Source organism: Tyto alba, unplaced genomic scaffold (assembly GCF_018691265.1).
Source record: "Tyto alba isolate M040663 unplaced genomic scaffold, T.alba_DEE_v4.0 Super-Scaffold_8, whole genome shotgun sequence".
NCBI classification, from domain to species: Eukaryota; Metazoa; Chordata; class Aves; order Strigiformes; family Tytonidae; genus Tyto; species Tyto alba.
The window spans coordinates 8,173,933-8,188,301 of record NW_024881329.1 but is presented as its reverse complement, the minus strand read 5'-3'; the positions used below and the strand labels follow the sequence as shown (position 1 = coordinate 8,188,301).

The 14,369-nt window shown below is 37.2% G+C and overlaps 1 protein-coding gene across 1 annotated transcript in view; it reads left to right on the top strand.

Annotated features, from left to right (window-relative positions):
- The first annotated feature begins 750 nt into the window (after positions 1-750).
- The window catches only part of TRIM66 (tripartite motif containing 66), a 39,404-nt gene continuing 25,785 nt past the window's right edge, over positions 751-14,369 (top strand). Inside the window, exons 1-5 of the mRNA XM_033006906.2 lie at positions 751-822; positions 5,196-5,343; positions 10,631-10,763; positions 11,375-11,491; positions 13,306-13,420. Of these exons, the coding sequence (XP_032862797.2) occupies positions 814-822; positions 5,196-5,343; positions 10,631-10,763; positions 11,375-11,491; positions 13,306-13,420 (522 nt within the window). The 5' untranslated portion in view covers positions 751-813. The remainder of the gene's footprint in view (positions 823-5,195; positions 5,344-10,630; positions 10,764-11,374; positions 11,492-13,305; positions 13,421-14,369) is intronic.

The window sequence follows — 14,369 nt, the reverse complement described above, 5'->3', positions numbered from 1 at the left end:
AGGCAAACACTAAGATTCATCCCAGTTGCATTCAGTAGCTAATGAAGGTGGAGCCAGGTTTTGCTGCTCACACTGCTCACTTCGTTTTCCTTTAGGGGTGATCATGTTTTGCCACCCGTGGGTTTGTTGCAATAGATGGTTTGCAATTCTGAGTTCTAGTTATGAAACTTTTTTTTTACCCGTTGCCTCTATTCTGACTTGTTGCTTCTGCTAGCAGCATGCTACTCCTCTTTCACTTCACTTGGATAGCATGCTGCACTGTAAAAATAGTATTAGGCAATGTGTGTTTTTATGCTTTGATATACCTCTGGTAATGTAAAGGTGGTCTAGAAGAACTGTAGCAAGTATCGGAAAGCACAAGTACCTTTGTAACAAAGGAATATAGTTTAAAGTGCAGCTCAGTTTTTATCAAAGCAGTAAGCCCTAATAAATTAATGGGAATTTGGGCATGCAAATATCATTGATAAATACTGAAATAAGTCAACTGAACTGTAGTGTATTTCTAGGGATTTTGTTGCTTTGTTTTTCTTTCCTATGTATTAAAATGGATCTAGCCACAAATAACTTATGTCTTGAAAAATGCCTTATTTTCCTGGAACAAAGTGTGTCCATGGGATGTAAAAAAGCCAGCAACAGCAAAGTGTGGTTTAATTTCCTGGTTCACATGGCTGGTGAGCATTGTTTTATTTGTGACGGTTTTGTTTTTTTAAAAATTCAGGTATCCTTTCCTGCCCTGTGTGCAAACAGACGTGCTTTGCAAGGGATATAGTTGAAAATTTCTTTCTCAAGGACTTTCCCAGTGGTAATTCAGCAATGGCAAAGGTGAGTAAAAACCGCTGAGTTGGGTGCCTTGTGGGTTGTCGAAACACTACCAGATCAACACTGTTTGAAAACAGAGCCGACTTTGTATTGAACAACAGACTGTTGCAGTTTGCTTATGCAGCACTGTAATTACTTCACTCCTCAAGATGCACATACTGCCTTCATAGTACTTTTTAAACTTTATTTGCAGAATGAGTTTGACTCTATGTACTTAAAATAGAGTTGGTGCAAAAATGTTGATACTAGTCGTGTAGGACTGGATCTGTGACAATATATTAGAAAGATACTGAATGTCTTGGATTTTTCATCTCATTTCTGCTCTCCACACAAAGTAATCAGAAGCAGACTATTGGCTGAATGGTTACACCAAGATTACCCATTGGATCCTGTAGGCAATTATAATTTTCTGATTGTTTTAATGATAAAAATTGTCACATCCTATTTCAGTTTCCTATTGGGGAATGGATGCAAAGGGTAACTGGAAGGCGTAGGATTGGCCTTGTTTTGACACTGTATATAGATGGATTTAACTTCTGTTAAATACCCAGTTAACAGGCAGGACTATTTGCACAGTTTTTTAGTTGTTACTTCTTTGGGTCATGAGAAGGGGCAGAGAAAGTTATGTGTTTCTGCCCCCTCTGTTACAAACCAGTATTCTATTATTTGCATGAATAAGATTGTTTTAAAAATGTGGTAGTGTTACCTGTGGCTGAAAACTTGTCAAAACTATTCTGTAATCTGCTGTCTGCTTTATCCAAAGTGTGATCCAAAGCAAGGGAAGTGTAAAAAAGAAGCAGGGATACTGGACTTCATCTTCTGAACCAGCTTCTGGACCTCACTCTGACTCTTTTAGCACTTTTGATTCCTAAGTAAACTGGATAGCCACATTGGATATTCAGTTTCAGGGTCTTTGGGTGGAGGGGAACACTTTTTCCATAATGTAGGACAGAAGAGAGATCTTTTCACTCCTCTTAACTCCTTTAGGACAGCGATAATTTGTAGGTTAGTTCTGTCCCATGCAGAAGGCTTAAGACTGCTCTAAATTGTGCAGGTGACATCGCTGCAAAAAAGTGTAGAGGGGGTGTACTACTTCCCTGTCAGTCATTCTGTGTTTCGTCTTCTCCATTGTTAAAAAGAGAAGAAGGTGTAATCTAATCCATGAAGTGTTCTGGGGAAATTAAAAAATTAATGCAAGCAAAGTGTCTTGACATCTTCAGGTGTAAGGTGCTTGAAGAGAGCAACATAACCTTATCTAAACCAGGAAGAGGTCTATTTACATGCACTCTTTGAAGAGAAGAAGAAAATTCATATTGTTGAATGTTTAGAATGCACTTAGTATACTGGGATTTCTTAATTACCATGACTCGCACCATTTAGCTTTCAATGAGAATTTGTGTAGAAAGAAAATCAAATGACAATATCTAATGTCTTCAAAAACACTAAATTTTTTTTTCAAACCTTCTTTAAAAGAAAGTTCTCCTTTTCTGTAATCCCTTAGGAGTCCTAAGAGCAGTTCAGTAAAGCAGATTTTTTCACTGGAGCATAGGAGTACCCTAGGGGGAATTACAAAACTTCCTCACAGTTTTTGGCTTACTTCCTTTTTATTAATGGTCAAGTCATGTATCAGTGAAGCTTGCTTACTGTCTTTTAACCACCATCCCCCTCCAAAACTAAATACATAGCTTCACCATCAGTGCTATCAAACTGAGAAACACCAGCTCATCCAACTGAGGCACAGCTGTATTCCCATGATTTTCTTATTTCACCTAGTATGTTCAAAAATGAATATGCAAAGGCTTGTAACAGTGTGTTTGGAAGCAAAACGTTTCTCAGTGTGTGAGATAGTGAAGCATAAACGATAGGATATGCTATATACCAGTAGTAGGAGTTTTAAAAATATGCAATCCAGGATCTCTTGCCCAAAAGCCCATTTCCACATAATAAATAATGTAATTCTGGGAACAGTCTGTGCTCTGCAACTTAACAGTAATGTTAACACAGTAGAGTGTCAATATAAGTTCTAGTCAGACTGACAGCTGAACAGTTACAGGTAAGCCTGTGATTAAACAGTTTTGGTTACTGCAGAGAAAGCAGAGCATCCCTCAACTTTTGACCTGTTCCCTAAGCTGGCCTTTCATGGGTACATTTTAGTTTAGACACTCCTTTTTATATAACGAGCTTTGCTTTCCAGAATAAATATCCTTTTATTTTGGATATTTTATATGACTTATATTAGGCTTTTTAGTTTAAATTATTATATGTACCTTTTGGAATTGCTGATAAGCAAATGGCTAAAATAGCAGAATGGCTTATGTAAATACTTCCCTGCCTAGACAATCAAACACATTTAAAACTTTGCAGTGATGTCTCCATGTCAAGAATTGCCCAATCTCTTTGAAAAAGATTTTGAATACTTAGAAATCCTTGAACAATGAGTTGATAAGAGACCTGTTGTGAAATTCAGCCTCACTGAAGGGAATGGTAACATTTAAATTAATTTCAGCAGAACATAAACTTTTCTTATTGTGCTAAAGTGAATCAGAACTTGTCTCACTTGTGTCTCAGAATTTAGGTGGGTATAGATGTTTCATGTAATGTTAAAGCCATGATTTGAAACTAAGACAACCAGCAAAGAACCATGATTGTTCTTCCTTCAGGATTTCTATTCCCTGAGACACTGTGAAGAGAAACTCTTCTATTAAATTAGCCAGGGCTTGCATCAGGGCTAATGTGCTGAGTGCATGCTGCTATATCCTTCCCCTCATCTTTCCCATCAGAATAGTTAGGATGTAATCATAACTGACCTGAACTGAAGATAAAGCTGATGACCAACAGTAAGGACACTGCATGAAGTAATTTTACCATTTATTATTAGTTGCTTGAGTAGCCCTGAGTAGTAGCACTATTCAGGAACTATGCATAAATACAGTAGCTGCATTGTAACCTTGTAGGAAATGTTTGAATTTGATAAACTGGTGGCAAAGCTTTTGTGCTTTGATGATGGTAGAATTACATCACTATGTTCACTCTGCCTATTAGTATCTATTTGTGGATACAGTAAGTCAAAAACATTAATATTGGGAGTTTTCAAACATGGTATTTTATGTCTAGAGTGAATAATTTTTGAAAGAAATATTATTATAGCTCTTTTGAAATAACTCTTGAGTTCATTCTGGATGCCAAAGATCAAATGACTTAATTTATGTGCTCCTGTATTCATTTCCCCTTTAGTGATACTTCCAGACAGCGTGGCCTGTGTAACAAAGGGCATTTCCTAAATTGTTGAACCAATAGCGATGATCGTTAATTAAGGTTTCCAGTTCTTCTCATGTTCCCGTGTCTTATGTTTTCAGTTCACCACATGTGATATCAAGATATGAATTGAGCTTATTTCTGGTCAGCTCTTACGAGAATAGGAAATAAGTTTTTCATTAATAGTATGTGGGTGTCCCCATATAATTCTCTAAATTGCCTTTGTTTTGGCATGTTCTATGTGTTTTCTGACAGTAACACAGTATCAGAGTGGTTCGTACAATGCTAAAGTAAATAGAATGATTTATAATTTTAAATAAAGCAATGTAGATTTAGAGTAGCTCTGCTGAAGTTGCTCTGATTTACATTCATATACATGAAAGTAGAAGTGGATTCTAGCCTATGGAATTTTTTACATTGTTAATAAATAATTAGTAACAGACAGAAATTCATGAATGACACTGAAATGATATGGTAAAATGCTTCTGCATAATGTTGTTATTAGAAAGGAAATGGTAGTTAAATTAAAAAAATTTTTCTTGGGCTATGTTTGGCTCACATATTTACTTGGAAACCTAGACTATCTTATCTGAGGTAGAAAATATCTATACCTATCTATCTAAACATATATACATTTATTAAGGTGTACACTCATGTATTAAAGCCATCAGTAAGTAGTGCAACCCTAACAGAAAAGTATTACAAAGCACACCACTCATTTTCAAAAGTAATTTTTAACATAACCCTCCTTAACTGAAATCAGACAAGTCTTCTTTCACAGTTTCATGGCTTTTTCAGTTCACAAGAAACAAGTCATTATGATTATTTCTTATGACTTCACATGTAACATGGACTGTAGAAGTTTGCTGAATAAAATTCTTGCATCATGTCGCAATTATGCTAGAGCACAGAAAGACAACCAATTTGGTTTGAGAGCTTCAAATCTTAATTTTATTCTTTTCCCTTTTACAATAGTAACCAGACTCTTAAAATCACTTGAATTACATTAGTCTGAGGAAGAAAAATATTAAGTTTACCAATCTGAATCCTAGTCTATTAAAGATAGCAGTTTATATGGTTAATTTGCTATCCTTGTATGTAATTGCACTTTTTGTTCTTAGAGCTGCTCCACGTGTAAAGAGAAGAGACCTGCTCACAGTCTCTGTACAAGCTGCAATAAGTGGTTGTGCAGCTCCTGTACTGAAGAACACAGACATGGCAAGGCAACTGGAGATGGCTTACTGCCTGTATCCCTGAAGGGCTGCACAGGTACTGAAGACACACTTTGAAATTTTGTTTCTTCTCGTATCAGTCATTCAACTGAAAAAGTAGCAGTTTCAGGCTCTGTGCCACAGGCACCCTGCTCTGTGTGTGTGACTCAGGAGGTTATGTATGTGTCGATAACAGATTTTGTGATTTTTCTGTAACCTTTTCCACAATCAGCATTCCACAGGATTTGGAAAATTTGAAAAACTTCTCCACATGCTTTTTCAGTCTGCAGAGTGATGGACTAGGGTTTGGTAGGCTACAACAGTGACAGGCCTTGCCCTCCAGTATTTCTGTCCTCTTTTGGGTAATTTCCTTCAGGAAACTACCATAATGCAACTCCTGTGCTTATGGACAAGGCGTGGGAGGCAGACACAGACAGCAAAAGGCTGTGATCACTGTAGGATGTTCCTTTTATAAGCCTGGAGTGAAAAACATGTTTCCTGATTGTGACCACTATATTGCCATCAGCAATCTCAAATGAAGCCCACTGGCATGTATGTCTCATCCCTATAAAATGGTGATCCACAGAAAGGATTATCATCCCTATTACTGGTCATTGTTTTCTTTATTTTTATGCCATATGTATAGAAATCTGCTAAGGAGTATGCTAACCTAAACTTACACAAGCAATTTGTAACCTAAAAGAAGAGTTTTGCAATTTTTTATGATGATTTAAGTTTACACTTTGCTGTCACATGATGTTATTTGTGCAAGAGCGTTTGTGTTGCATGATTGTTCTTCTTCATAAGGGGGATGAAGGACGGATAAGGAGTAAACATAGGTGTATCCTGCTGATTATACTTTTTTATATTATTGGGGTTTTTTGGCTTTAGAATTTTGTTTGTGGAAGCCTATACTTTATGCTTGCCATAGATGGAGTTCTTCTAAGTCCTGGGTGTTCATATCAAACAGAGTTTGAAGCACTTGAAACATGATACGCCATTCTCAAATAGAGTATAAACAAACATAAAAAGTCTGTAAGAATATTAATAACAAAAAAGCACAGATGACCTTTAAAAGTCTTCTGAGTCGTCTTCTAGAGAATAATATAAACTGAAGTCCCCCCAGTCTTCCTTAAAATGCCCTGATTGGATGGACAGTGTGTTTTTCTTCTTGAGTTGATGGCAAGATAAAGACTATGGTTTTGAGGATTCAACTGTTTATAATTTAATTTCACTTTGGCTAAGATTACCAGCTTATATTGTTGACAAATAATGGTAAGAAAATATACGTGTGGCTTAGTTGTGGTTTCATGTGTGCTATATAGATGCAAACAAACTAAAATGCTTTCTTATCCTCTTAGTCCTAAATTCTGTGTGCATAAAAAAAAAAAACCAAAACAACAAAAAACAAAAAACAAGGAGGTTGGTAGTATATATATAAACTAGTTAATGTAAAAAGTTTTTTTTAATGTAATCTGTGCTTTTAAAATTAATATTATTTATGCATATGTTATTTATTAAGGACATAGATATCCCCTCAGGATATTTCAAAGAAAGTAAATACTAGGATATACTAGAACTCAGGCTGATTTTTTTTTTTTTTTCTTTTCTGGAAATAAATTGTCCTCTGCTTTCCAATTCAGTAGCCATGTTCAGTCTGCATATGGTGCTTCTGAAGAACAGCCACCCTCTTTGTAGGCCCTCACAACCATTAAGAGACTCTCTATCCCACTGATCTTGCACCTTTAAACTGTTCTATCTTTTGCCATTTACTTTACAATGACCAGACTTTCTTTCGTCATCTGAAAACTGTAGGATTCATTGAGTCTGAAATGAATTAGAAATGCCCTCCCCCCCCCCCCCCCCACTGAATCCTGCCTATTCCTATTCATTTTGATAAACAATTTTTTCCTTAAATGGCAGAACTGAAGGAGTCTGGCTTCTCTGGGGAACCTTTCTTTCTGATTCTTCCTACCTCTGCTCCGAGTACCACACCTGATCACCCCCTGCCAGGCAGAACCTGCAGCGCTCTGTCAGCGTTCCCATCCACTTACCCTCCACATCCTCCTGCGTCCTGCCAGGCCATTGCCGGCCCACTGGCTGAGACCCAGCTCATGCAGCCGAACGCTGAGCTGGCTGCCAGGCAGCACCCTCAGCCTGCTGACTCCTGAGTTCATGATGCAGACCAGTGTGCCAAATTAATGTGATTTTTGGGAACTTTGCCCTTCATTCACATTTGTGTTTAGAAGTTCAAGGTGTGGGGAGGAGCAGGACTAGTCTGGAACAGGAAGATGCCACATTGTATAAGAGAAAACAATATTAAAGTAGCCTGATTTCTTTTTCCTATTGACTCATCCTTTGTGATTCTGAAGTAAAGGCCCACAAAACAAATGCTGCTGGTAGAAGATTCTCTATGTGAGGGCTTCTTGGTGTCAGAAATGGCTCTGTTCTTGTTTGGAAACAGCTTTATTTTATTCACCTCCATAGCATTCTGTAACATCTGGTAGGTTGAAGTGAGTGGTTGTGCTAGTTAGATTTCGTGGTTTTGAACATGCTTATTGAAAACTAGATTGGGAAGTTATGGGAATGGTCTGCGTCACAGTTGTTCAGCTAAATACTGTTACTGAACTCCTACATTGAAAAATAGACCTTATTTTTTTTTAAGCATAAAACCAGATAAATAGCACATGCTGAACCTAACTTTGATTCTCCCCCTACTAAATTTCACACTAGCACTTATATGTTGTAAAATTGCTCCAGTGTATTCTTGTTAGCTGAACTACATCCAGAGGTACTATCAAAAATTCCCTTCTCTTGTGAGTGCCAGACTATTACTGCTGGTTATGAATATGAAGAGATGCTGAGATGTGGTTTACAGATGGGTTAAACTGCACTACTTGCAGTTTTTCACAGACAACGATTTTTCCTGACAGGTGGTGTGGGTTTCTTTGTTTTGTGGTTTTTGTTGTTGTTGGTTTGTTTGTTTTTTTTTTTTAAGCAACCCAAAAAACCCCTGGATCTGTGACCACAAGATGTGAAATTGTTAATCTGCAGTGAATTAGCTGAGCACTGGAGAACTAGGTGCTGGGAACATGGGCTGAAGCATTATGATGGATTAAGCAGCAATCTTAGAGGAACAATCTCTAAAAAACTTTCACTGGAGGGGTCTGCATTAGTACTAGGAATAAGTGACCTTTAAGTTCAAATATCTTTTGGAGTTGGAGTTTAATAGGGATAATTTGATCCTGAGTTTTCAGAAAAACAGCTTGCATGCTCTGCAGGTACTGAATGCTTAGACGGAATTTTCCAACTCATGAAAATTGAGATAGTTATTATGGGCTTTTTACTTTTCTTCTGAGATATAATATCTGACCCCATAGGGGAGGAGAAGATGATCTTCGGTGTCCACCTTGGTTATATATTGGTTATATAACCTGCTTGGTTAGATATTTGCATTGTCAGCTGCAGGTTTTAACACAAAAGTACATACTTGCAGTGCAATCAGAAAAATTTTGCTGTTGAGGTGAGTTCAGTTTGTACCTTGGTAGAAAAAAAAAATTAGAGTGGGCTAAAAAACCCTCTGATCCAATTTCCTCTTTTAATAATGCTATCTATTAGCATTTGATTCAATAAAAATATAAACCAGTAAACTTTCCTGAAGAATAAAGCATGATACTGCAGTAAATAATTCATAACAATTTAAACTATGTAATGCTGTTACATAAAAATCTTGGCCTAATCTATCACAATCTATCTTCTTGCACATTATGTTAAGAAGACAGACAGGAAAGTCAATTGAACTGGAGGAAGTAAATCAACCATCCCAGAAATATTTAGAGTATAACCATCTAAAAAGTAGGAAATTTAATGTATTTTCTTTAGAGCATGGTATGGATTTTGTCCATATTTTTATTCTCTTTGTCAGCCATCAGATTTTCTTAGCCTTTTTACTTCCATATTCTGCATTTTCCAATTTGAAAATAAAGTGACTGAATTAGTATGGTTTTCTGTACACTGTGTGTCTGCATTGCAACAGTATCACTTCAGAGGCTTGATTCTATAAAGCACTTCATTTAGCTTCAGGATGAGAGCATGGTCCCTGCCACAAGCTGTTTTTCTTCAATGTTTAGGTAAGTAAGATAGGTTTGATGTGGGAAAACAAACATTTTTCTCATTTTATGTGAGCAAATAATGATATATAAATAAGTAATGTTTTTATTTCATTTAAAGTTTGCATCAATAAGTGTTATTTGACAATGATTGTTTTGTTTAATTTCTCATGTGTTGGTGAAGAATAATGGGATAGTTTATTTGTAGGAATACTTTGAGGATGCAATCATGTGCTTTTCTTCTTGTCCGCATATATGCCCCTATATGCTAATAATGTTAATGCTTCTGCGGACAGAGAATTTAAACACTGACCTGAATAAATCTGTCACTGTTCTTTAGCATTGCTTGTGCTTTTTGACCATTTTGAGAAAATAATGTTTTTCACCAGTAATAATGATGGAGGGCCTTACACTGAATAATAAACTAAGGCTCTGAAGTCTAAAAGAGTTTCCCTCTCCCTGCCTTAACTATTAATATAGATGTACTTGTGAATGTCTAACTTCAGTGAAAGAGGTTTTGTTTTGCCATGGTTTACTGTTTGTTTGGGTTGGGTTGGAATTTTTGCATTCTTTCATTGACAGCGTTCCTTCTTTCTAGAGCAATTTTACTGTATCGAGGAAAAAAAGGCAAGAATAGACTGTACAGGAGCAATGCTTCCACTTTACATATCCACTGTCCATTCCTATTCTTCATTACATTACACTTTAGAAAATCCTTTTAGCAACAGGTTTTAGTGCCTAATATAAATATTTCTTAGCTGCTGAAGTTTATGTACTGCATTTACAACAAACACAAGTTTGAAAAACAATTCCCCATGACACTTTTTAAGAGTGAAGGATTTCCTTGCTTCTGTGGTGACTTCAGGTTTATTTAATATATTTTCCTTTCTACATTTTACAATACAGTTCTGTTGACTGGTTTGCCAGACCAGGACATTCAAAGTCATGAGGCAGGTGCCCAAAATCATGAGAGATATTTAAAACTCATGAGAGCTAAGAGGGTAGTATGAATTTGGTGATGACATGTTTCTGAACCCCTTTGATGTGTTCAGTTTGTAGGATGTGTAAGGCCAGGAAAAATACAAACAAACCCTGCTTCATATAATCAGATGGTTCCAGAGTCTGGTCTTTTAAAAATATCATCAAGACTTTCAATAAAATTGTGAGAGTTTGACAACTATTTCTGAACTATAATAGTAATCCTTGTCAATGACACCATTGGTTTATATTCCTCAGCAACTGAAGATGAAACAAGCGAGTTTTCCTTATTTTGTCCAGTGCACACTCAAGAGCCACTCAAGCTATTTTGTGAGACCTGTGATAGCCTTATATGCCGCAGCTGCCTTCTGACAGAGCATAAGGAACACAGGTACCACACACTGATTGCTTAATCATAATCCTGTCTAAAACTGTAGCTAATCTAGGTTTAAGACTGTTCATCTGTATTTCCTGTTAGCTGAAGTTGCAGGTCAGTCCAAACTTAAAAGCCACAGCAAAGTCAGTTCAGCTGTCTGATGCCTAAGCAGTGTAACTGCTCTCACAGAATCACTCACTGCTCTCATCAGTGGGTACCTTCCCAGTTGCATTGCCTGCCCAGCTACTATGTATGCATGCTTATAGTTCCTTGTGATTGTGCTCAAAGTCACAAGCTGAATGCAATACTTGGCATGTTTCAAATACTTCTGCTTGTCTTTATCAAAGACCAGAGTTACCAATGCTTAAGCACGCTGCTTGCCTGTAGAAGTGTGTGAGCCATGTAAGTAATTGTCTATACACAGGTGACACTTTTTGTGAAATGAGCCTGCCTATATGAGAGGTGATAAAATTTAGCTGTCACAGAGAACATTTGTAATACGAAAGAAGCAGGGGACCATGTCCAGACAGTTATTAAGGCAGCTGGTCCCCTAAATTTATCAACTGGTAAGTTGATTACTATCAACAGAAAAAAGCATGGTGTGAGAATTCCCCCTTCTTTCACAGGTTCAGACATCTTGACGAAGCTTTGCAAAATCAGAGAATTATTCTGGAAAATGTCATAACTAAAGTGGAAGAGAAAAAAAATGGGATTCAGGTTTCAGCTAAACAGATTGAAGACAGGTAATTGCTATGCTTTTTTTTTTTTTTTTTTTAATGAGTGTAGGTGATCCGGAAAAATACTATTTTCACTAAATGTTGGTTAACAGAAGTAAAGGCAGATGTTATATATATATTTGTTTGTTTGTTTGTTTCTTGGTAGGTAGGAAATAATAGGAAGACTTAAAATATCAAAATCACATTTAAGTGGTACTGACAAGTCATGTCATTGTAATACATGATTCTGTAGTCCTTTATAAGACATATGACAGCTAACTTCAGAGTTAAGATTTCTTTGTATAATTATTTCCAAACTAAACTTTGAAAATATTAGAAATAAAGACTATTTTAAAGATACCTTATTTCTTCAAGAAACTTCAAAACAAACTGCAACTCCATTCAAGACTCCTATAAAAATTAAAGTATTCCATTATATGAACGGGATTTTGGCTACTGATTATGTATTTGTTAGCTGTTGGATCTCTCTTCTGCATTAATAAAACCTTTTCTGACACCTTGAAAGAGTACAAATCTATTTATACTATTTATACTCTAGTATAAAGTGAAAGTTTTTGGGGTATATCTTCTGTGTGTGTTTGTTGACAAAGAACTTAAACATCATGCCAAAAACAGTCTTGAGAGAGTCAGTCAGCATTCGCATGTCATATTCAGAGAGCAGTGGTCAACAACTTGGTGTCTGGATGAACAGTGACCAGTGGTGTGCCTCAGGGGTCTGTACTAGGACCGGTACTGTTTATAATATCTTCATCAACAACATGGACAGTGGGATCAAGTGCACCCTCAGCAAATTTGCAGATGACTCCAAGCTGAGTGGTGCAGTTGACATGCCTGAGGGACAAGATGCCATCTAGAGGGACCTGGACAAGCTTGAGAAGTGGACCTGTGTGAATCTTGTGAGGTTCAACAAGGCCAAGTGCAAAGTTCTTCAACCCCCAGTATCAAGACAGGCTGGGATATGAAGGGATTGAGAGCAGCCTTGCAGAGAAGGACTTGGGGGTTACCTCTGGATGAAAAGCTGGACATGAGCCAGCAATGTGCACTCACAAGCCAGAAAGCCAACCGTGTCCTGGGCTGCATCCAGATCAGTGTGGGCAGCAGGTTGAGGGAGGGGATTCTCCCCGGATTCTCCCCCTCTGCTCTGCTCTGGTGAGACCCCCCCTGCAGTGCTGGGTCTAGCTCTGGGGCCCTCAGCACAGGAAAGTCGTGGACGTGTTGGAGCAGATCCAGATGAGGCCACAGAAATGATCAGGGGGCTGGAGCACCTCCCCTATGAGGACAGGTTGAGTGAGTTCGGGTTGTTCAGCCTGGAGAAGAGAAGGCTCCAGGGAGACCTTATTGTGGCCTTTTAATACTTAAAGGAGGCTTATAAGAAAGATGGAGACAGACTTTTTAATAGGACGGGGGTTAATGGTTTTAAACTGAAAGAAGGTAGATTCAGACTAGATATAAGGAAGAAATAATTTATGATGAGGGTGGTGAAACACGAGCAGGTTGCCCAGAGAGGTGGTAGATGTCCCATCCCTGGAAACATTCAAGGCCAGGTTGGATGGGGCTCTGAGCAACTTGCTCTAGTTGAAGATATCCCCTCTTATTGAAGGGGGGTTGGGCTAGATGACCTTTAAACATCTCCTCCAACCCAAACCATTCTATGATTCTGTGTTTGAAGAACAGTGTTGGAGAACTTATGGGAAATTGTACAGCAGTCACTGGAGTTCTCTGTCAATAGTTAGATCAGTTTTTGTAACAAATAACGGCTAAACTCTGAATAAATGACATACCAGTTGGCTCATCCAGGGATGTGTATCTTTTACCCATAGGTTGCTTGAAGTAAAACATTTATACAAAAAGGTAGAAAATCAAATAAAAATGGCCAAGATGGTTTTGATGAATGAAATCAATAAACGAACAAACATCCTTCTTGAACAACTTGAAGTAAGTAAGGCTAGTTTCTTTGATACCTTGGGAAATTAAACTAAATTAAATTTAATCCCAGTGCCAATGGAAATAATATAGATTCTGAGAGTTATTGTCCCTTTGGTTATGTTTTCAAATATTTTTTTTTTCCTGCAGAATTTTATGTGGAATCAATGGTTGACAAAGATTCAGGATGAAATGACAAAATGTTTGCTTATCATGACTTAACCACATTTTCTAATGCAGTTACAGAGAATATGTGTGCACCTTTTGAGTACTTACAAAACAAACCAGAGTTGTTTTAATGTTTAATTCCTAGAAGACCAGTAGCAGCACATTTAATATCCTGTTTTGAAGATGATCCTCTGGTCTATTTTCTGTAACAGATCCTGCAGTTTTGACTCTTTGGGTTTTGGATGTCCAGCTGAAGTATATATGATTTTGTTTTGAAATGTGCTGAGCACAAAAATGGCTATCAGACCTGATCAGAAATTCCAGTTCTCAGTTATTCTTGAGTAATTTTAACAGATATTGGAAAGACAAGGCATTTGGTACTTGCTGGCTACATTTGAATTTACATATTTGACTCAAATATGTCTACTCAGCTAAGTAGCTTTACAAAAAAAGAGAAATGTATGTTCTCATTTCAGTATTATTAAACATTAAGTAAGTTCCATGCTCATGTGTTCTGACAACATTTCAGTATTTGTTAGAGTTATCTATAACCACAACTGAACTGTGCATACATTTGAAGTATATGCACAGTGCTTTGTTGAAGTGCATGTAGGGGGCATTAAATGAAATCAGGAGGTGCTGGGTTCATATCAAACAAGGGCAGATAGTTCTTCACAGAAATAGTAAATAAGTGTGAAACTCCTTTAGGCAAGATATTGTGCCTGGGTTCAAAAACAATTAGATAAATTCATAGAAAAATACTCTGAGGGTGATAATGTAGACTCTGTCTTTG